Below are 21,184 nucleotides of genomic sequence, written 5' to 3' on the forward strand. Positions count from 1 at the left end.
GCATCAGAGGTTCACGGGTTTTGAATGGTTATGACTATATAAACCGCTTGGTTTTAGAAGCCTCTGTGGGACGCCGCTGCGATGGTACGCCGTAGGGCTCTACTTGGGTCCAGCGAGCAAGCTACGCCGACAAGGCGAGCCCCTAAAGTGCTTTGCCCTTAATCAAAATAGCAGTACTTAGCCCTTGTGTCTCCGACATTGTGCTCCCACCGCGCCCAACGTTCGGCCAGCTGCGCATCGAAAAAAACTGCTCACTCGTTTCGTAATAATTTTAGTTTGTATATAAGTTTCTCGTAAACACAACAAAAGTGTTTCCCTCTTCAAAAGCCGTTATGTCTATGTTTTTTTTAATCCATTGCTTTTATGACACTCAAATATCACGAAGTGACACCTTTTCGTTTAAGAACAAGGTGAATATGGGAGCTGTCCAATAGTGAAAATATTTATTTGAACCGCTGAATGCGGTTATGGGCAATGACACCAATGCGGGGTGGGTGAATCTTATTGGCGTATTTTGCTCAATATCGAGGGATTAGGGCCGCGTCACACGCAAGAGAAACCACTATCCACGTTTATAGCCACGCCCAGAGCTCTCAAATCATCAATATAGTTAAAGGGCGATACGCCAAGTCAAATTATATGGTAGCTGATGAATAGACTTATTGGTGTATAGTGCAAGAGCTGAGGTGAAGGATGCTCACTGACATCAGGAATTTTATGAAAAAATCTATTGGCAGGCAGAGCAAAATTGTTTCCACCGCGGGCTAAAAGTACAGATGAGTTGGTAGCGCCTGAAACTTATTCATTGGAAGGCAGCTGGCAATGAATCCAGGAAGAACTTCTAAATCTTCATAGGTTCCCCTCCCAATCGTATGGAGCTGTCAGCTTCCTCACTCTACTTTCCGTTAATAAAAAGCAATTTCTATCACATGCACTCATTGTGGTGTGGGGCTAGAGTGCTGTATATAATGGTATGGTGTTATGGTTAACTGTCAAACTGAAGTTTTACCTTTGATTGCGATTGGTATGTGATATATTACATACCAAGTGCAAATTTATGTTTTGTTTGCGGGCTGCGTGCGAAAGCAAGTGAATCATCTACAAAAAAGACCGTATTTAAATAATCCGGTGGTTGCTTACATGTCGCAGGATGAGTACTCCTAATAAGTATTCAGAAGTAGCCAGTTGCAATAGCAAATGTTACTTTTATCGGTTGTTGCATTCGTATAATATTTTCCAATTTCTACACTGACACCACCGATTACTGAAGCCAAACTTAATAAGCAGATCTGCCATAGACCCTTTGCAAAATGGCCAAATCGTTGGCGGAAAAGCAGCAAGCCACTCTGGCAACACTGTGCACCCGCTGCGCCGCCATTAGAAAGGAAGCGAAAAGGCTGCGAGCACAGAGTTTCTATGGGGTAGCTACCGTCCACCGTCCACGTAATTGCATACGCGTCGTGGGGCAACAGACTCGTGAAGCCGTGGGCGAAAACGTGCAACCGCAACGGCGTTGCTACGACCTGCTTCCTTTCTAATGGCGTCGTCGCGTTCACCACCAGTGTTAGCACCGCTGAATTCTCAGTGTTGTCCACCTTTTTGCAAAGGGTCTATTACTGCAACTGGTTTACCCCTATGAGTTGATTCAAAACAAAGGCATAACGTACAGCCCCATTGCTTAGCAGCTGTAGAAAACAGGATCAAGGCAGTGGTGGAGACATCGATAGAGCAAAGGAAGCTGCGAATCTCATGTTCTGCACAGGCCATACTGGCGTTTGAACCTTTTGCAATTTAACACTGAAACATTCAATGCGATAACATTTATATTATTCAATGCGATAACGTTTGGGGTAGTGAAGTTAAAAGGGGTTAAAATTTGAGATGTTCAAATGGGGAAACATCATGCTTTACAGTGCGTACTTATAACGGAGGTACAGAATGGCGCTCGTCCAAGGATAAACAAATAGGCAGTAGGATTGTCAAGGATTTACTCAGGGTATCTTATATGGCTGTGGCTAATAAGAATATAATGAACGACATGTACTTGAAAACTGAATTTGATGTGTGTGAACCAGCAGTGGGAAAGCTGGGAAAATGCAGCACACTATAGAAATATGGCCGCCGGTTTCAATGGTTGAACGATTAACAAGAGCGCGTGTTACATAAATGTTCCTCTGGTTCTTGGTTTTTAACAAAATTGGCACAAATATATGAGTAAATAACACAATATGCGTACGTTCTAAACAGGGAACACTCAGAGCAGCTAAATATGGGCCATTAAAGTTGGATATTTGGCCTTTGTAGGTTTCATGGTAGAGCCATATAAAACATACGACGTTTTTAATATATCTGTTTTCGTACATTTAGCGGAGTAAGACAATTTCTTTATGTGCCTAGCCACACATGTCATTCTTCATTGAAAATTGATTTTCCAATAATATATCACGTGGGGGTCAGTTTATAAAATAACGCCACCATTTTTTGCGTTCACTTAAGTTCACAGAAAAAAAAGTAGGTCGAGAAGCAATTGAGGGAGTGAAGAGTTCCACTATTGGTAGTGGAGGTCGGCCGTAGTGCTGTTCGGCCTCCAAGTTAGATTAGGGCTTATGCGTTGAAGCGTCAGTGTAAAAATTATCAAACCACAAAAACTTGCAATGCTTACTAAAAATACATAGAAGCCTTAGTGCTATATCGCATTCTAGGCCCGTGAAAAATAAACATCGCTGGAAATGTTTCATCAGTGATCCAAAATTAGCAGAAATACACTCTGTAGCTTTACTGGGTTTCAAATATGTTTTTACGAGTGGACATATTTACTTGGCTACACCATTAAAAGGGGTAATATGACAGGTTTGTGGTGTATAAACGCAGACACCCTAAAATATTTTCTTACTAGTATTAGAAGTTTTGAACTTGTAGATTAAATGATCCAGAAGTCTGGACCCTATTTTCCTGTGTATAGAAAGTTTTTTAAACAGAACCGAGACGTTTGCGTTGACCTTAACTCGTGGTTTTCATTTTCTTAAATAAGTTAAATGTAAATAATTTGGTTAAAATAGCTGGTTATGAGCCAAATTGGCTTGTAATTGTAGTGAGAAAACTTTTGTCTTTTTTGTTTCGTTACAACAGGCAACCAGGTCAGACAAGGCCAGATTCCACCTACGCAATTTCCGAACCAGCCAAGACAACCGCAACAGCCACAGCAGCAATTACAACAACAACAGCAACAACAACAACTAAGGCCTTCATTCCAACCACAACCACAACCACAACGACTACAACCACAATTATCACCGCAGCAACAAACACAGCAATTTCCGAACCAGCCAAGGCAACCGCAACAGCAACAGCAGCAATTACAACAACAACAACAGCAACAACAACTAAGGCCTCCATTCAAACCACAACCACAACAATTACAACCACAACTATCACCGCAGCAACAAACACAGCTTCAACGACAAAGGCTTGGAGGAAGTTCGGGTGCTGGTTTTGGGGGTGGTTTCGGTGGGGGACCTAACGCAGGCCAGGGTCCAAGTCCTCGTGGAACAGGAAGCGCCAACGCAAATTTTGGAGCCCCAGCTGTCGGAGGTTTCGGCGCAGGGAGTGCAGGCGCTGGGGTTGGCGGAGGTTTTCCCAACAATCTCGGACCCCAAGCGCCGGGTGAGTATTCGAATAGTGATACCAGCGGCCCTTCTGGAAGTGTTTCTAGGAAGGGGGAGGGGGTGGCATAGACTGTTGCAACAGTGCTGACCTGAGAAGACCAGCTTTAAATCAGCAAATATTTGGCGCTGCGAGTGCTGGGTACTTCACGCAGACATCTAGGGGAAAAGCGGGGTCTAGGGTGCCTGCTGCAGGGAAGTTAGGTCTTTTGGTAATTTGTATGTGTGGAATTTGCCAGTACTATGGGCGGACTCGTAGGGCCCTGTACCACTAATTTTTTGTGTCATTGATGTTTGCAGATAACACGCTGCTTTAATTTAGCAGTGGCAATAAAGCGCATAGTTGGACTAGTTCGTGCCCAGAAGTCATGGTTTCACGTGGAGAGAACAGACAGGACATCTGCGTTTTATTCTGTCTGTTCCTCACTTTAGTCCAGTGTCTTCAATTGCGCAGTTGAAACCATGATATTAGCAGCAGCAAACAGTTAATTTGAATGTCAGTATAGTGTCAGCCAGCAGATGCTCCGCAGCGAGATTCGAAGTTTAACGTTATGCTTCCGAAAACTAAACTACCTGTAAGAGCGTCAAATTAATTTGGCCTCTATACTCACTGCGGCGTTAAAAGCATTAGTATCTTCGCATCGGTTGCACTTTGTTTCTGTTGAAGGCAGTAGTAGACAAAGACGTGCATTTTTAGTCAGGCTTGTTTGAATTGTTGTTGAAATATTCAGATTGTATGTCACAATTGAGTAATTCAGGCACCTTTAAATTACCAAATCTTACGTGTGTCTAGTATATTCTTAATGGAGTGTCTTGTGATCATCAAACGTGCTGATAAGTGAAACTCTGTGTAGGGTTTCTGTTCTAATTAAAACATAGCCGTGGTTGCTGAAAACGCACTTGATAGTCGTTGGGATGTGAAAACAATCACGTATATTAGGTGATAGTATTCTTTTTGAGCTGTGAAATTTCAATATTGATGGTGTTCCCCTTATTTCTACCCATCAACTCATAAGGCAGACAGTACAATACTTAAACTCTTTGTGCCTAAAGGGGTGACAGAAAATAGGTCGGTATGCAGGTGCTGGCCTTTTGATGTCACTGAATGAGCCCGTAGGTAATGTTGGGAGGATTTATTCTTCGCAGTTTAATTGTGCCAAGCGATAACGAAGTAGGATTAAGGTCACTTAGCCCTCGTAACGTAAAAACTCTGATGGCACAGTGGGCAAGTTTGCTAGGTGCTCTTAAGAAACTCGTTATTGGTCCTTCATTTTACTTTCTTCCGTTCTTTGTCCTAGAAGCAACGAAAATATTTTCTGGATTTTTAATCCCTAGCTAGTTCTATTTTTCTTAATTTTTACTACACTGAGGCACAGAAATTTAATCGAGAGCTTTGTATAAATGGACTAGCTGAATGTTGAATTTCAACCGAAAGAAAGGTAATTTTCACCGGGTATATGTGGGGAAAATATCACGTGCCTAAACAGCGAATGTCAGCGGCCTGGACTTTCCCTGTGAGTGAATATATGCAACGTGAGTCTTTTTTAGCCTTGGAGTACGTTGCTGTATCCAAAGGGGGAAGCCAAGCCAATATATTTAGAGCTACCTCCAGACTCTCAAATGATCGAGTTATTTGAGGGTTAATCAGCGTCCGCCTTAATAGAGAAAGCTCGGTGTTCAAGGATTCTAGTGAGGGGTTCTATAATAAAAACGTGGGCCATATACTGATGAAATGAATCGCGAATAGGTTGGACTAGCGTTCCTACATGTACCACGCAAAAGGACGGAAAGAAAAGACGCAAGGTGGAGAGCAGCCTCCCCCGAGTAACGTCGCACAAAAAAGAGCTTTTATTTGCAGCCACAGGGTTTTGTTAACAGTGGGCACAAGGTTAGTTGTAGAAAACCGAAAACCTAGGTTGCAATCAGTAAACAGGAAGCAGCTATGCACAAAAACACCACGTCACCCCCTTTCTAAAACGTACTCTAAAACGTCTCTTAAACGTACGGTATCCTCGGTCCCTTGTCAAACCGTTCTCTGTTTTACCTTCAGTGACCAGTCACTGGAAGGTAGTTGAAAAAACACATTTTGTAACGCTTCCGGAAACGACTCCATCGTTTGTCTAGGCATTTGTGAGTAGTTCGTTCTACTGTAGTCTTGCTTCTCTGTTGGCTGGACGCATGCTGACTGCAGAGTCCTCTTCCGTCTGCAGTCGTTAGGAAATAGCCCTAACTTAGATGCGTTCCGTGTCCGCCCGTCCACCACGCAGAAAGAGCTGGTGCCTATTCGCTTGGCAATTCAGAGGGGCTTGAAGTAGGACATTACTGCCTGTATTATACCTGGTTTGTTACAAACTCCCATGAAACTTCCCTTACCGAACTTCGGAGCCTTCGCCACTCGCACCTCATCAGCATACAACTTCATGGATGCCTGTTCTTGCCGAACGCGATCACGCAAGTGGCATATAGCGAAGGCAGGCTGTTCGAAGAACCCCGTGGAAGGCATGCTGAAAATGTCGAGGCATGTTTGGGCAGACGGGGGTGGAGTAACATTGCTGAGATACTTGGGTATCAGACAGCGGAGTTGTCAGGTACAGCGGTACACGGCCAATTACTGCGCAAACGACGGCATGGATCGGCCATCCGAGGCAGAAAGTTGTATAATGGTCCTTAAAGGAGCACTGACAGGAAAATTTTATGTTACACTTTTATTGCTTTTATCGATGCCTAATGGCCTGGCGAACATGAAACAGCACTTCAAATACTTCAGCGCGCGATAGTTACATTGAACGACCTGAAAATCATTTGTTTCAAATTCCCGCGCTTTCATCCCGAACGGCGCATATGACAGACTCCCTGCCTGACCTCACCGCTTTGTGCGGACGTCACGGGCGCCCGCTTGAGAGGGTGTTGCGCCCGCTCGCCGCTCGTGGGGCCGCGCGCATGAAGTGACGTCACGAGCTTTTGACGAGTGCTGCAGCGTCACTTCTTTTGGCTCTCCCTGGACGATGTTACGCTGATGTCCATTTGCTGAGTGCCGCTCCGCACGCTGCTCCGTCGGCGCGATAAATGAGATCCAATTAAACTATGTTCTTCGCGTCGCAGGCCGCTCATATTTCACCCAGGGTATTTTGTTGAGTGAAGGAAGCGAACTGTGCAGTAATATTAACGCCGAAAATTGGTGTCAGGGCTCCTTTAAGGGTTTCGACTGTACCTTTCAACTGGGCCATTTTCGTTTGAGTAGTGCGCCCAGGAGACACCATGCTTGGTGCCCCTCTCCGTCAAGAAATTTTCAAACACTTCCGAATTAAGCTTTAAGCTGTGTTTCATTGTCCGAGACCTGTTCTTCGCAGTAGCGTTTAGGGCTTAAAACATCGCACAAGAATTCGATAACAACTTCCGACGTAACTGTATTAGTAAAGTAAACTTTTGGCCACATGTGAGATTTATTATAAATTTCGGTGTGGCCTGCTGCAAGTTGTGAGGGCCTACAATGTCAATAGCCAGCTGTTGCCACGGCTTGCTCCGGAACGCTATATGCTACAGGGGTGCCGTAGCTGGTTTTGCTGACCTCTCAGCGCCTTGTAACGCGTGGCAACTTTCCACTCTGGGCTCAACCTTAGCATGGATCTTTGGCCACCAGAATGTCAGTCCAAGCCATTGCTTCGTTCTTGTAGTTTTTGGGTGCGTTTCATACGCGGACAACACGAACTAAGATGCCAAGATAGTGTGCACAATAATTTTGTCCTCTCTAAAGACAATGTCGCCTATCACTGACTTTTCATCTCTCACCTCCAAGTAAGGCCTTAACTCAGGGTATACTAGCTTCTCGGAAGGGCATCTGGATGCAATTTAGTCATTGCCTGGCAAGTGTACCCGCCGCGGTGGCTCAGTGGCTTAGGCGTTGCGCTGCTGAGCATGAGGTCGCTGGTTCGATTCCCGGCAGCGGCTTCCGCTTTTCTGATGGAGGCGAAAAGCAAAAATGCCCGTGTGCACAAGATTTCGGCACACGTTAATGATCCCCAGGTGGTCAAAATTATTCCGGAGCTCTCCACTACGGCGCGCCTCACCACCTGCGTTGCTTTGGCGCGTTAAACCCTACAGTAAATCAAGCCTGCCAGGTTTCATCATCAGCGGTGGCTGCGTGCAGCCCTTCTTTGGTTATTCGGGATATTACCACAGACACTACTTCTTCGTCCACAAATGCTCAGGGGCAGATGTGACTGCTTGCCTGGAAAAGGCTTTCGCGACAGCGTTATCACTGCCTTTTTCGTACACGGTGTCTGCGTTTTATTAGAAAAGTCTGCCAGACCATCTCAGAATTCTTTCAAGCACATTTATGAAATACATTTTTATACGGCGCTATTAGACCATAGTTGGCCTTACCCCATAAAGCAGCAGTAATCACGATCATCTTCTCTGATGGAGGCGAAAAGAAAAAACGCCCGTGTGCACAAGATTTCGGAACACGTTAATGATCCCCAGGTGGTCCAAATTAATCCGGAGCCCTCCACTACGGCGCGCCTCATCGCCTGCGTTGCGTCGGCGCGTTAAACCCCACAATCAACGATCATCTTCAAATCGGTATTCGCCATTTACCAACCCCTTCTGATGACAGCAATGTCACAAGCGCCCACGAAACAAGAATATATAGGAGGGGAAATGGCCCATTACGGCACGCGCGGGTAAGCGACCAGGTAATGTCACAATCAACCCCAATGCCGATTGCAAAGCGTCGTAGCGGCAACGGCTAATGAGAGGGTAGCGGTACCTAATGGGTGGAATTGGTAGCGGCCGCAATTCATTCCGTGGCTGCGCAGTGAAATGCCGATCGCGGTGGCCGCGCAGTTTCCTCACCCGCGGCCGATAACGCTAGCGTAATATGTGATGAGCGCTTGTGACATTATCTGGCTGCGCTAAGAATCCTGTTTCACCCCCTATCTTATTCTTGCTCCGTGCCAGCGCCTGATGGTCTGTTCGAAGACGGGACCGCCTGTTGCACAAGTAAACGGGCCTGGGCTGTCACTAGGGCCTTTTTTCCCAAGCAGAATACTTGCGCTCAGCAGTCTTCAATGACCGGAATGCAGAAGCAACTGGTCTTGGCTGGTTCTCAGCCTGGTGCTGCAGTACAGCTCTCACATTCGTTTCGAACGCGTCTGTTGTCACGATAACCGGCTAATATGGATCAAACATGCATGGGAATTACCCTGCATGACAATAACGCTCCTTTGACTGCATCAAAGCTATGTTGTGTGGTTTAGTCGCAGACGAATGCCTGCTCTTTGTGCAAGAGCTTTCTGAGTGGTTTTCAACGTGCGCATAGCGTGACATGAAACGCGTAAGACGCAAAAACGACCATAATTCTGATGCATCTCTCGGAACTGCACTCAGTAGTTTCTTCCACCTTTGAATCTATGGCTGCAAGGCCTTCACTAATGACCACGTGCCCCAATTAGAATATTTGGCTGACATCAAAAACAAAATTTTCTTTTAATGTGAAGCATGCCTCAGAAATTCTTTTCAAAACATGTTGCGAATTAAGGTCATGTTTCTTGGCGGTGTTGCTCGAAACATTTACATCATTTAACACGACTATGTTGCGAGATAGTTGGTTCAAGGTCATAAAAAGACGGAAGAGCGAGGACGAAACAGTACCGAGGAAAAGAAACACGCCGTAATGCGCCAGTTTGTGCACTACGTGTTTCTATTCCTCGGACATGTTTCGTTCGCGCTGCTCCGTCTTTTCATTTACATCATCTTTGTAACACACTACTCCTTGGTACCTTTTCAGAATGGGTGAGATCCACTGCTAAAGAGCTGTAGCCGCAGATGCATGGCCAGAGCGTACTCTTGAAAACCTTAAGAGGCCTGCTTGTGGCACAAATTTTGTCAGCTCACGGTGTAAGTTGCCAGTTTCAGCTCATGGTCCGCAGCTTTCAACTCCAGTTTTGAAAATCTGGTCGCACCTACCAGCTGATCAAGCAGTTATTCAGTTTAGAAAAGGGGGAATCCTCCCACAATGACGGCCTTGTTCCCCTCTTGTAGGTCGACGAAAGAGCGTGGCGTACCACTGGTTTTCTGCACAACGATAATTGGAGACAGCCATCCGGCCGCATCCACTGGTTCTATGATGCCCGCGAGTTCCTGCCGACGCAGTTAAACAGAGAAACGCTCACGCAGACCAAACAGCAACGTCCTTAGGATGGAACGTCCTACCGAAGGAAACATTCTAACTTAGTGCACGGAACCCTTGGCCAGGCCCAGTTGACCGGAGAAATGTCCTGAAAGCTCTCCCGTTATGTCAGCTGGTAGCACCAATGGAGGCTGTCAGACTGTTTGCAGACAAGACAGTGTATCGCCGCTAATGCAGAGCTGGAGATTTTGTATGGCATCTAGTCCCAGACGTTGTGTCACACGTTCCATGATATTAAAAGAACACTTTTTTGACTTTGCTTGTAAGACACGGTCTCCAGGAAGCAACCATACACTGTCATCTGTTGCTTCGAGAAGCTCAACAGCCTACCTTGGCATACATCATTGAAAAGTTAGAGATATTCTTGATAACTTCCTTCAGTCCGCAGGGAGACAGTAGACCCATTGTCGATGAGCACGCCCAATGTGGTATTATTATAATCGACGTTGATGCAAATACCTTTTCCCTGTACGCCATCAGGACTAAGGTTTACGTGGAAAATTTCATTCGTCCCTTCGGGCGTCTTTCTGCTCTCCCGGCTGCCCGCAGACGCCCCTAGCTTTGCCTCGTCACCAGCACAAAGACGCAAAGGGTCCTTCCTTGTCACAGATACAACATGTATCTTTCCTAGCTCGACATTCCTTTGCATTTGCTCTATGACCGGTTCACCCGCAACGGTGGCACGCCGAAAATCCACTTGCGCTCTTACTCGCAGGCTTGCCAACTATTTTTTGCACGACTGAGCCAGCTGACAACTCATTGAGTTCCTGTGGAGTCTGCTCCACATGATTGTCCAGCTGAAGAGCTCCGCTTATTAAAGGGACACTGAAGCGAATTTGTCAAGCTCCCGTTTTTGCTTGCACTGCGTAGACTGGCTCAAATTAGCACACTTTTCATCGTTTATCCGGTTGACAAATCGGTAATTATTTTACAAAGCGCGAAAGAAGAAAAACTACCATGCGCGGTTTGCGGCGGCCGCACCAACTAAGGCTGTGACGTTGAGAGGAGGGGCGCCGTGATTGGACGATGCCCAAGGTTAGCAATCACACAAGTTTCGGTTTCGGTTTCGGTTCTGTAAAACATAACCAATGGCTTTGTTGCATGGGCATTCTCAATATCTCAGTAATCATCGTACCGCGCTTCTGCCATGTCGGCTGTAAAAATGCATAAAGATAAGCCTCCCAGGACGGCTTGGAATCGTAGCATTCACTAGCCGACACCTACGCAGTGCATGAACGCCCTCCGCGTACCCGAAGACGCCCAAATGTCATGCGCTTTTCGCCCATATTTGGAGCTTGCCTCCCTCATGCCTGTATCGTAAAAAGCGTGTTCGCACCAGGCCAAGGGTCTGTTCATTCTGGCCTGTGCCCACTGCCTGCAAGCAGTCGGTGCTTATGGCAACAGCACGCCAACGAGAACTCGCTAGCGCGCCAGTGCCAGCCTGCGCGCGTTTTGTGAACTAGTTCGTGTAGCCATGAACGTTGCGGCCCCAAAAAAGGTGAACTCAACATAGAAAACATCGGCGGAAAACAAAAAAGTTAACTTACAAAAAAAAAAAAGCACGTACCCGCGGGGATTCGAACTCGTGACTCGCAAAACATTTGCCGAAAATTCCTAGCGCCTCAGACCGCTAGGCCACGGAGCCGGACGCCAATGCATTGCTAATATAGGGTATATATTGTACAACCGGTTTACACTTTTATTTAGTTTTGGCATTTCAAGCCGCTTAGGTGACTATTTGTTGTACTGCGATCGTGCAGTAAGCGTCGCCCGAGTTTCCACAGTAGCTCACGTCTAGCAATTGCATTTCGTAGACGGAAAAGCGTTCGCAGATGCGTAGTCGTGCTGCTGACCGCTGTGCTTGTTCGCCCAGCGCAAAACGTGCTTCCCGCGCCCTAGTTTTACGCTGTACGGTAAAAATATCAGTTGATTTTATTTGCTTAGTACCTATATTGACTTCGCTGACTCTTCTCCCGCCTTCAAGAGGCCTTATATTTTCCTACTGGCGTACCAGTCAGCGAAGCGTCGCATGTGCAGCGCTTGTGTGAAGCGACCTTGACTTGGAGCAAGATACAGTGTACAAACAAACCAAGTAAAGAAAGGCACATTCTTCCATTCACAAACGTGTCCTGGCTTCGTTTCTACTAAGCGAACGAATTGCGACCAAGCAATTTTTTTTAACCTCCTTGATTGCGACGACCCGCCGGCGGCCGGCGGACGAAACGCTGGGCCGACTGGCTCTGTCGGCCGGGGAGCCGTGCAGTAGCGCAGCCGTGGCGCAGCCAATTGCCAGCTCATCCCCTCCTGACGTCACACGAAAACGCCACAGAAAATGGGCGAGCGTAAAGAGAGGAGGACAGCGTTTTCGAATTAGTTTTTCTACTAAATAAAATCGCGTAAACGCGCCTAGAGTGGTCGAAACATGGCCTGGGGACTCCGGACTACAATTTGCGCTAGTAATCCCGCAATGTTTACATATCACTTCAGTGTCCCTTTAAAGTAAGGCTTGTTCCGTTTCGAAAAGCACTTGCTGCGACGCGGCCCGTTCAAGTAGCCAGTCTCGAGCGGCTTTCTCAGCTTGGCGCCCGAAATGAACGCTGCGGCAAGCTCGCTCAGAACAGTGGCATACGCCTCGAAAGACACCCTTTTGTAGCTGTCGATACTTCCGAAAGCGGCGTCGCTCTGTAAGCTCGCTTCCGCTTGTAGCGAAATGCTCTTCAAGCAGTGCAGGTTCCTCGTCTTAAACAGCGGTGTCGAAGTTAATTTTACGTTGACAAGCTTCAACGCAGTACGTGGATATAAACTGTCCCTAAAAAACGAGTGCCTTCATGAGGATAACCTTCTTTCGGCTCTGCGAAAGGTATTCACCTGCGATGACCTCAAAACAGTTCAGGAACGCAAACTTCCAATGCTTCCACGTTACTAACGCAGAACCCCGTGTGGCAAGAAACGGATGCGGTGGCAGGTTACAGTTGAACAGGGCAGCCATGACTTACCACTTCAATTTGAGGCGTAACTATCCAACCAGCGGCGGCCACTGTAGCAGCGGCGCGTGGCTATGAGGGCGCTACGTCGCAAAGGAAGAAAATTCCGCTAAAGGGCGGCGAAATTGCAGATTATACTCGAAGTCTGAGGTGACGCTCCTAGGCGTAATGGAAGGAGTTGGCCTTGAACGCTCACGGGTTTACCTAGCCGAAATTTTACGTTGTATTCTGGTCTTTCGGCGGGAAAAAAGAGACACGGCGGACTAACGGCTGCTTCAGTCTAGTAACGGCGAATAACCAGAGTCATTATTGGCTGTCACAGGATTTTATTGGGCACAGGGCAAAATTGCGAAAGTAAGCTGTTTGCCCGCAACTGGAAGCCGGTATGCTCGAAAATGAAGCAGTATATTAACAAGGTCCTTGAAAGATTTTTTTCCCGATACAAACGTTTTCACATTATCATATAAAACAATGTTATAGCAATGATTTGCTTCAATAATGTTGTTAAAGCGAACAGTATTATTGCAAGTATTGCCAACCAAAACAGCGCATTTTCGCCCGCGCCGAGTTTCCTCCTCGTATCTTTTTTTCTTATCGCCTTGAACGAGTTCTCCGCCTGGATATTGTCCATGTAGCTTCTCGGTGACGTCTGCAACAGCATTGGTGGCGCGCGTCTGCCAGTGTGATAGTACCGTCTCACAAGCATCTCTTTGGGACGAATCTGTCTGACTTTCTGCACTCTATCTGCGCCGTTTTTTATTTGCAGAGCATTTTAGGGGCCCGTATTGCCGCCGTAGCGAGTCCGCTGTCACGCTCTCTAGTCACCGTAGTTGAGAGGCGTTACGGGCGCAAACAGAGCCACTTGGCGTCATGGGCCCAGCATGACGTCGTACCTCGACCACTGTCGCGCTATCTAGCCACTGCAGTCAAGTTGCGTCACGCACGAATACAGAGGCTTCGATATTATATCTCGGCTTGTTCTTCGATTCAGCTTTCCGGAGAACAGCTAACAAACCTGAATAAGAGGTTTATTTACGCAGAACCGTTCAAAACTCCTGGAACCGCTGGCACTGGTCATAGAATTTCGCGTTGGTTAGCGCAAAAAAAACTTCAGAGACATTTGAGGCAAAATACATGTTGTTGGTCGGCAGCCCCCCCGTTCATTTAGTTAAGAATGCTCGTTACGTTGGTTTTTCTTATATTAGGCAAAACAACTGACGGCGGAAGAGAAAAAATTGCCCCCACCTCCCCGAAGGGAATCGTGAGGAAGTGCGAATGTATTTCTTGCGCCGAGAGTACACGGCGTAGTAATTCTGACATCGCCTTGAGAGGCGCCCAGCCAGCGAACGGTCTAAACTGGAGCAGAGCGAGCAGGAGACTGTAGCGAGAGAGCGCGCGCGAGCCGACCCACGGAGGTCTGGCGGTTTATCGCTGCATATAAAGGGGGGTACGCCGCGCTGAGCGCGCCGAGCCAGGTGGCTGAGAGAGGAGGCGGGCGCGCGAGAGAGAGGGGTGCGCGCGCAGCTGCAGCCAGCGAGGAGAGAGGAGGAGTGAGCGAAGGGGGAGGGGGACGCGCGCAGCGGCGCACGGCAGCTGCCGGGAGAGGAGGTGGTGCGTGACGTCATGGCGCGGGTGAGGAGAGGGATGCGCGCGGCGCACACCGCCGCGCCGCGAGGGAGCGGTGAGGGCGTGGCGTCACGTGGTGAGTGACGTCACTGCGCCGTTGCTACCGACGCTCCTCTCCGCTCTGCGCCGTTGCTAGGGAGAGCAGGGCTGCGGACGCCGCCGCCGCCGGCGGTGGATGGTTTGGGGTCGCTTATAAAGTGCATCGCACTTAAAAAAAACAAAAAAAACGACGCGTTCAGGATGGCGCAGTAGGCTCAGTATTTCAGCTCGCACAAAAAGAACAGAACTCGTGCCCGGCTGCTCCAGGCAGGGGGCGCGCGAGGACTGCGGATGCGGGAAATTTGAAATGAGCTGGCCAAACCTCCGTTCAATTCATCAAGACAGGAGTGAGACAGGAAAGCGAAGACCGTGAGGGGTGGTAGCCATTACCGAATAATGGTACCACAGCCCATTACGGCTGATCACTGCGATGCACTTTCTACAGCTTTCACGTGGAGTGGAATGCGTTTAATTTTTTATTTACCCTTCTGCTTATGAATCTCGCACTTTGGTCACGGCTGAAAAAGCTGACGGAAAAAGGTGGGTGGGATTTTTGCACTTCCCCACCCCGCTGAAAGATTGTGTGAAAAGAGAAGCAACCTGTCCGAGTCACCGCACGGACGCCGCGACGACTTGGTTCGTATGGGAATTTAAAATATGTGAGCGAAGGATTAAAGGAGCGCCCCAAAATTTGTTCGGGTGAGCACGCACACGCGTTACGAATCGAGCTCGGTTTATATATTGCTTAATTGGCTGCTCGTCCGCCCCACTGTAGAGCTTGGTCGATGCTGTGGTGTCGCCATGCACGCGCGTACACAGGAAGAAGCAGTATTCTGTCCTGTGGTTCCGATCGGTTCTAAACATTTATAATCGTAACAAAAGAGCACCCGAACGGTTGCCCGATAAGGCGCAACGACTTTGCTTAGCGTGCGTCGGGCATTCGACGCCCCACTTACCCGCAAGTTCTACACGACCCTGCGTTCATCAAGTAGACATGTACACCGTAACCAATATTACGACCCATCTCGGGAGAGTGGTGCTCCTTTGTTCGACCCAGCATATCATTGCACAAAACAATTATTCCGCCCTTGCTCTTTCCACAGATGGCCTGGAGGACTTTTTCTCTCTGAAAAGGCCGTTCGTTCATTTCTGTTTTCACGTGCTCTGTGCTGTGAGTTGCGAAATGTGACCGGGTCTGGTGGCCGGAAGCGGCCGTACATTTCCCCTACCCCCCAAACTTACCTCGTGTCAGGTTTAAGTGTATAAAAAAAAATCAATATTTGCTCTATATAAAGACAGACCAATTTTGCGAAATGCACCTGTACGTATTCCTTCATCTCAAATACAAAGCACGACTTCAAAACCGAACAATTCGTGCCAATGACTTGGAGGATCTATTGGTGTTTGCAATGGTAGTTGCATAGTTCAATCAAGTGCTTTCTTTTGAACTCGCGAATAGGAACCATGGAACTTAAAAGACAACCCCCCCCTCCCCCCCAAAAAATTCACAGGACCCCACCACTTCGTTTATGGAGTGCGCGCTACGCTTGAGACCACTGCGCCACTACCCAGAGGGTAGATTTAGGGGAAACAACTTGTATGCTACATGCGGACCTACCCTTCGTATCTTTCTGACATGATTTCTACCTGGTTTAAAAATTTCTGCAAGATAAAGTGAACATTTCTTGAATAACGCTTGCGCAGTAATGTTCCCTGACCCCCCCCCCCCCCCCCCCCCCTCTGAGCTGATCACCGCTACTTTGGCCAGAATAAGTAATCGCAAACGTATCGTCGTGAACCAAAATACTAATCGTATTAGCGCTATTTATTTCCATGGTCTTTAGTGGACTATCACGCTCTATGAACCACCATTACGGAGCCGGATTCATTACGGTATGAATGGTGGCGGGCGCAGTTTTCGGTTCTCGATCGATTCCAGATGACCTTTCTGGTGCCCGGTTGACTGCCCACTCTTGTGGGTGTCATGAGACGGCGAGCTAGTCGCACTAATATGACTTTCGTTTGGCCGACGCGTTTGTGTCGCCGTCACCGTCGTGCCGTCTTGGTGTTGGCGTAGTGTGAACGCGGCTTAACGAGGAGCGTGTTATTTAGTATAAAACGTAAATATATACGAACAGGATAGCGTGTAAGCGGCATGCAGGAAGCGTTAATTAACCAAAGGTTCCACCGTGACGTGCCGACGCTGAGCAGACGATGGTTCTCTTTGCCGGAACGAGAAAAAGCCTGCCAATAGCCGAATCCCTGCTCCGTGACTCACATGGGACAATATATTACGTGTATGAGATTAAATGACACTGTCCAAAAACACGCAGGAGGGGATGGAATGGGGCGAGAAACTATGCAAAGAAAGAGTGAGCTTTCCTCTGCACGTAGAAAAGCCATACTTGGCACAAACGGCGTTGATCCCCCGACCTAACTTCTGCGCTTGTTCATTTAGTGGTCTCTAAACGCCTTTGAGTACCTTTTTAAGAGCAGTTTTCCCCCATCGTACAGTGCGGTCCGGTCTTAAAGGGAACTGGACGGAGAGTGCATGGCCGCGGCGCTCTGGGAAGCGCCGGTGCCGAGTAGTGGCGAGAATGGGAGATTGCTGGCACATGCTCACTGACCGCAGGAGAGGGGAGCAGCCGTGCGTCGTCTGCTACCGCGCGCCGCGGGGTTCTCAGCTTCTGGGATCTGTGTAATCTCGCACTTTATTGTATAATAATAATTTATTACACAGAACAGAAAACTGTTCAAAGTTACAGGCCTACCAAAGCCACAGTAGGTTAGAAGGTCCGCGACTGGCACGCAGCGGAAATCTGTGCACACAGCCGGACATGAAACAGTATAACAGAATCGCCTATTCAAGATGGTACAATATAAGCGTTAGTGAGAAAAGAAACGGGCTAAACCCTAAAACCATTACAGGCCGCAGGGTGACGGGAAAAATAGCAAACAAGTCAACAGTGGCGGACATCAGCGGCAAGCACAAGCAAAGGCTGGCAACTTTGAAGGATGGACTGAAAAAAAAAAGAATTTATTTTTTTGTCTTAAAATTGTTGTCTTAGAAGAATCTCACCATTCAAAACTCATTTCTATACCCCTCTTAGGTCAAGCTAGCGTGAGAGAAGGTCAATGTATAAAATGCGATGCTCGCTAAGTAGTGGGAAAAATGAAGGACCCGCCGCGGTGGCTCAGTGGCTAAGGCGTTGCGCTGCTGAGCACGAGGTCGTGGGTTCGATTCCCGGCCGCGGTGGCCGCTTTTCTGATGGAGGCGAAAAGCAAAAACGCCCGTGTGTACGAGATTTCGGCGCACGTTAAAGATCCCCAGGTGGTCAAAATTAATCCGGAGCCCTCCACTACGGCGCGCCTCATCGCCTGCGTTGCGTCGGCGCGTTAAACCCCACAATCAATCAATCAAAAATGAAGGGGTTTTAAGTGTAATGTATTAAAAAATGCAGGCTGCATGAGAGCGCGCTTATTTTCGTAGCGATAACAAAAACTGTATTCTGTATTTTTCTCTTTATTCCATCGTTAGTGTTCGAGCTTACCCTGCTTTCAGAAGCTGAGCCCTGCGCTGTTGCTGACGAAAGCTTTACTCTTACCTTGTGCTATCAGTGCGCATGTGCTATCTCTGAACATCGCCACTTCTAGGCGCCAGTACTTTGCGGAGAGCTTCGGCCAAGCACGCACTGGTTCCCTTTAACAGCATACCGCACTGTACTTATTTCTTTCTTTCTTTATTGATACTGTCAGCCCAGTGTTGAACGATTAACGGAGTGGAAGGACACACTACACTTTGGTTATAGGAAGAAGCAGGAAGTGCATTTTCGGAAATGCAAACACAAAATACTGTTGGGAAAGGCAACATAAAGGCAACAATAACATGCAACACCCTGTTTTGTTAGCAAATCGCCGGCTAAAATCTTAAAATACTGAGAAAGTGGGCTGGTTGGTGCACGTTGGTACACGATGAAAGTGCGCGAACTAACGAGATGCAGAGTAGAAGACACACACACTGCCAAGTTTTATTGCTTTTAAGCACCGTAAATATACATCTGCAACGCGATGGAAAGAGAAAAACATGTCGGATGGCACAAAATTGAAAAAAAGGTTTGTCGGATATACGGCCGTCGTATTGTCACCAAAAAGTAAGGCACAATTATTCATTTAAGAGATACCTAATTTCTTTTTATACAGTAACACAGGCGGTTTGCTTACACTTCTGTCTAACCTCTGACTGACGCAAAAGGCTTTATGTATTTAGCATGTGCGTCGTCAGCTATCGTTGAATGATACGACATTGATCAAATTCTAGCTCTAGTATGGGGTGTACCGTCATAATTACTATCAAGAAAGTTTTCTCTAGTATATTGTCTACGTGTGTATATTTCTTAATGTTAACACTTATTCTGTTAGTACAATTCATCAGTATTGGTAACATCAGTGTGGTGGCATTTTTGTTTTGCTTTTCTTTACGTTAACAGGAACCAGAATGATGGGAGCAGCATTAAGGCAAACCGGGGCACAAGCGGCAACAACAACACCTCAACAGCAGCGGCAACTACCAGCACTTCCGCAGCAGTCACCACTACAACCACAACGGCAAGCAATGCCTCAACAACCGCAAGGACAACTACAACAACAGCGACAACCCGGTTCGCCACCGCTGCGCCCACCACAGCCGCTACAGCCAACAAGTTTCCGTGGTACAGGATCTCAAACAGGACTTGGTGGTAGCTCTGGAGGAAGTTTAGGTGCTGGTTCGGGGGGACGCTTTGGCGGGAGCCTTAGCCCCGGCCGTGGTTTCGGTAACAGTGGAGCAGGAAGCGGCGCAAGCGCCGCCGGAATAATCGCCGCAGGCAATGTCGGAAGTTCAGGCAGAGTGAATTCTGGTGCTGGGGCTGGAGGAAGTATTAGCGGCCAGTTCGGACAAGAAACGTCAGGACAGGTTCCCAACAGAGGTGCAAGCGGCCCTCCCGGAGGTGCTTCTTTGTCGGGGTCATTGAGTGGTCCCACCACAGCTGGAGGAACAGGACCAGCCTTAGGTAAGCAATAATTTCTCCTCCTGAACCCGGGAAGGGTTGAAAAGTTATCTAGAGAGTTCATTTATTTTTAGAGCCTATTCTAATTAACACCTCATCCCAATTTTTGAGCGAGCAACATGTCTCTCGAAATGTACCCTATACGTTTAGTACTCATAATGTACCCTTTTAAAGGCAAAGACGCCGTCTATATGACGTTGTTATAAGAGCTCAACTAATTCAGCACAATTTTCAGCTTGCAGTGAAGGTTGCCCTTTTACTGTGGTCGTTTTTAGCTGCACCTCAGGAAGGGAGCTATCGAGTAAGCGAAAGAGCATGGGCTGCAAGGAATCGCAGGTTCGGGGAAAAATACAATGGGAATTCGAACCTGGCCGCAGTTATTACTGCAATTACTCTAAGGGGAAGCTTAGCTCTGCAAATTTGGCTCCTTTAAAAATTGTTGGGATAACATGGGGTTTGGAGAAGGTAAAACTGCGTAACCATGAGGCATTTTAGGGCAGTTACACTGCTCATGTTGAAAGGATTCTGTAAAATCAACTTTGGAAAGACACAAGCAGGATACATGAAATACAGGCAGAATGCAGGCAGAATCACTAGAAAATACTGATTGATAATTGCGGGGTTTAACGCACCGAAGCTGCATCAATGCTTTTAGGCGCACCGTAGCGGAGGGTTCCATATTAATTTCGACCACTTGTGAAGCTACAACCTGCGCCAACATCCTGCGGGCGTGCGGTTTTGCTTTCACCTCCATAATAAAAGCAGCCACTGAGCATGGATCAAACTGCATTCTCGAGCTTAGCCACTGAGCCACATCGGCGAGTCACTCGAAAAAGAACTGTCCGCTCCTTTGTTTCATTTCGCAGCCACTGAACACAATTTGTATGTTTTCTAAAGCTGTCATTCCGCATGCAGACTACAGGCGCGTGTGTCAAAGCAATAATAGCAAATATTAGAGGTTATCCTGAATATTTTTAATATTTTCATGCAACTATGGATTTTTTTTGTGGCGAGAACGTAAGAAGTGCTTGTTGGTTTTATCTCCTTTTGTATATTTAAACTTGGGGAGTAAATTAAAATACCCTCGTGTATGCTGCGTTTAAAATCAGGCGGGAAAAATAATATTCGCTCTGGCTTAACCGAAGGCAGAAAAATCTCGTGGCTAGTGTATTAGAACCTAGGTTTGTTCACGAGGACCAACGTTGGTTTTAACTAAAATAAAGTTAAACAAGTTCAAAAGATTACACATGCTAAAATTTCAGGCACAATGACGACACTGAGAGCAGGCACACCATTGGGGGGGGGGGGGGGCACTGCTGAGAGATGTCTCGCACTAAGACAAAAGTGTCCCTTTATTTTCTTGGCACTTAGCAATACAAATTATAGCGAGGCACTTTGTTCAGCAGTCGTCTTGAGCATTTCAGGCACCAACGAGATTTTTGTCTGCAGCATACTGAACACGTTAGTATGGCTTCAGTTGGCGCGAGTTGGTTAAGCACGACTCACCACAAGGCTGAAAAGTACACACAAGTACAAGAACACCCGCAAGCGCTGCTTTGGTCCACTTTCTTTTTCTTGCTTAAGTCTTTCTGGGCTGTATTGTCGATAACATTGAAACAAGCCAGTGGATGATGCTGA

At 47.3% G+C, this 21,184-nt stretch overlaps 1 protein-coding gene across 3 annotated transcripts in view; it reads left to right on the forward strand.

The window, feature by feature from the left end:
• The window catches only part of LOC144142458 (uncharacterized), an 80,466-nt gene that overhangs the window by 38,192 nt on the left and 21,090 nt on the right, over positions 1-21,184 (forward strand). For all 3 annotated transcript variants that reach the window (XM_077673992.1, XM_077673993.1, XM_077673994.1), the window contains exons 5-6: positions 3,130-3,663; positions 18,989-19,549. In XM_077673992.1, coding sequence (XP_077530118.1) covers positions 3,130-3,663; positions 18,989-19,549 — 1,095 coding nt within the window. The remainder of the gene's footprint in view (positions 1-3,129; positions 3,664-18,988; positions 19,550-21,184) is intronic.

Source organism: Haemaphysalis longicornis, unplaced genomic scaffold (assembly GCF_048455015.1).
Source record: "Haemaphysalis longicornis isolate Haplotype H1 unplaced genomic scaffold, Haemaphysalis longicornis Haplotype H1 scaffold_6, whole genome shotgun sequence".
In the NCBI taxonomy this organism is placed as follows: Eukaryota; Metazoa; Arthropoda; class Arachnida; order Ixodida; family Ixodidae; genus Haemaphysalis; species Haemaphysalis longicornis.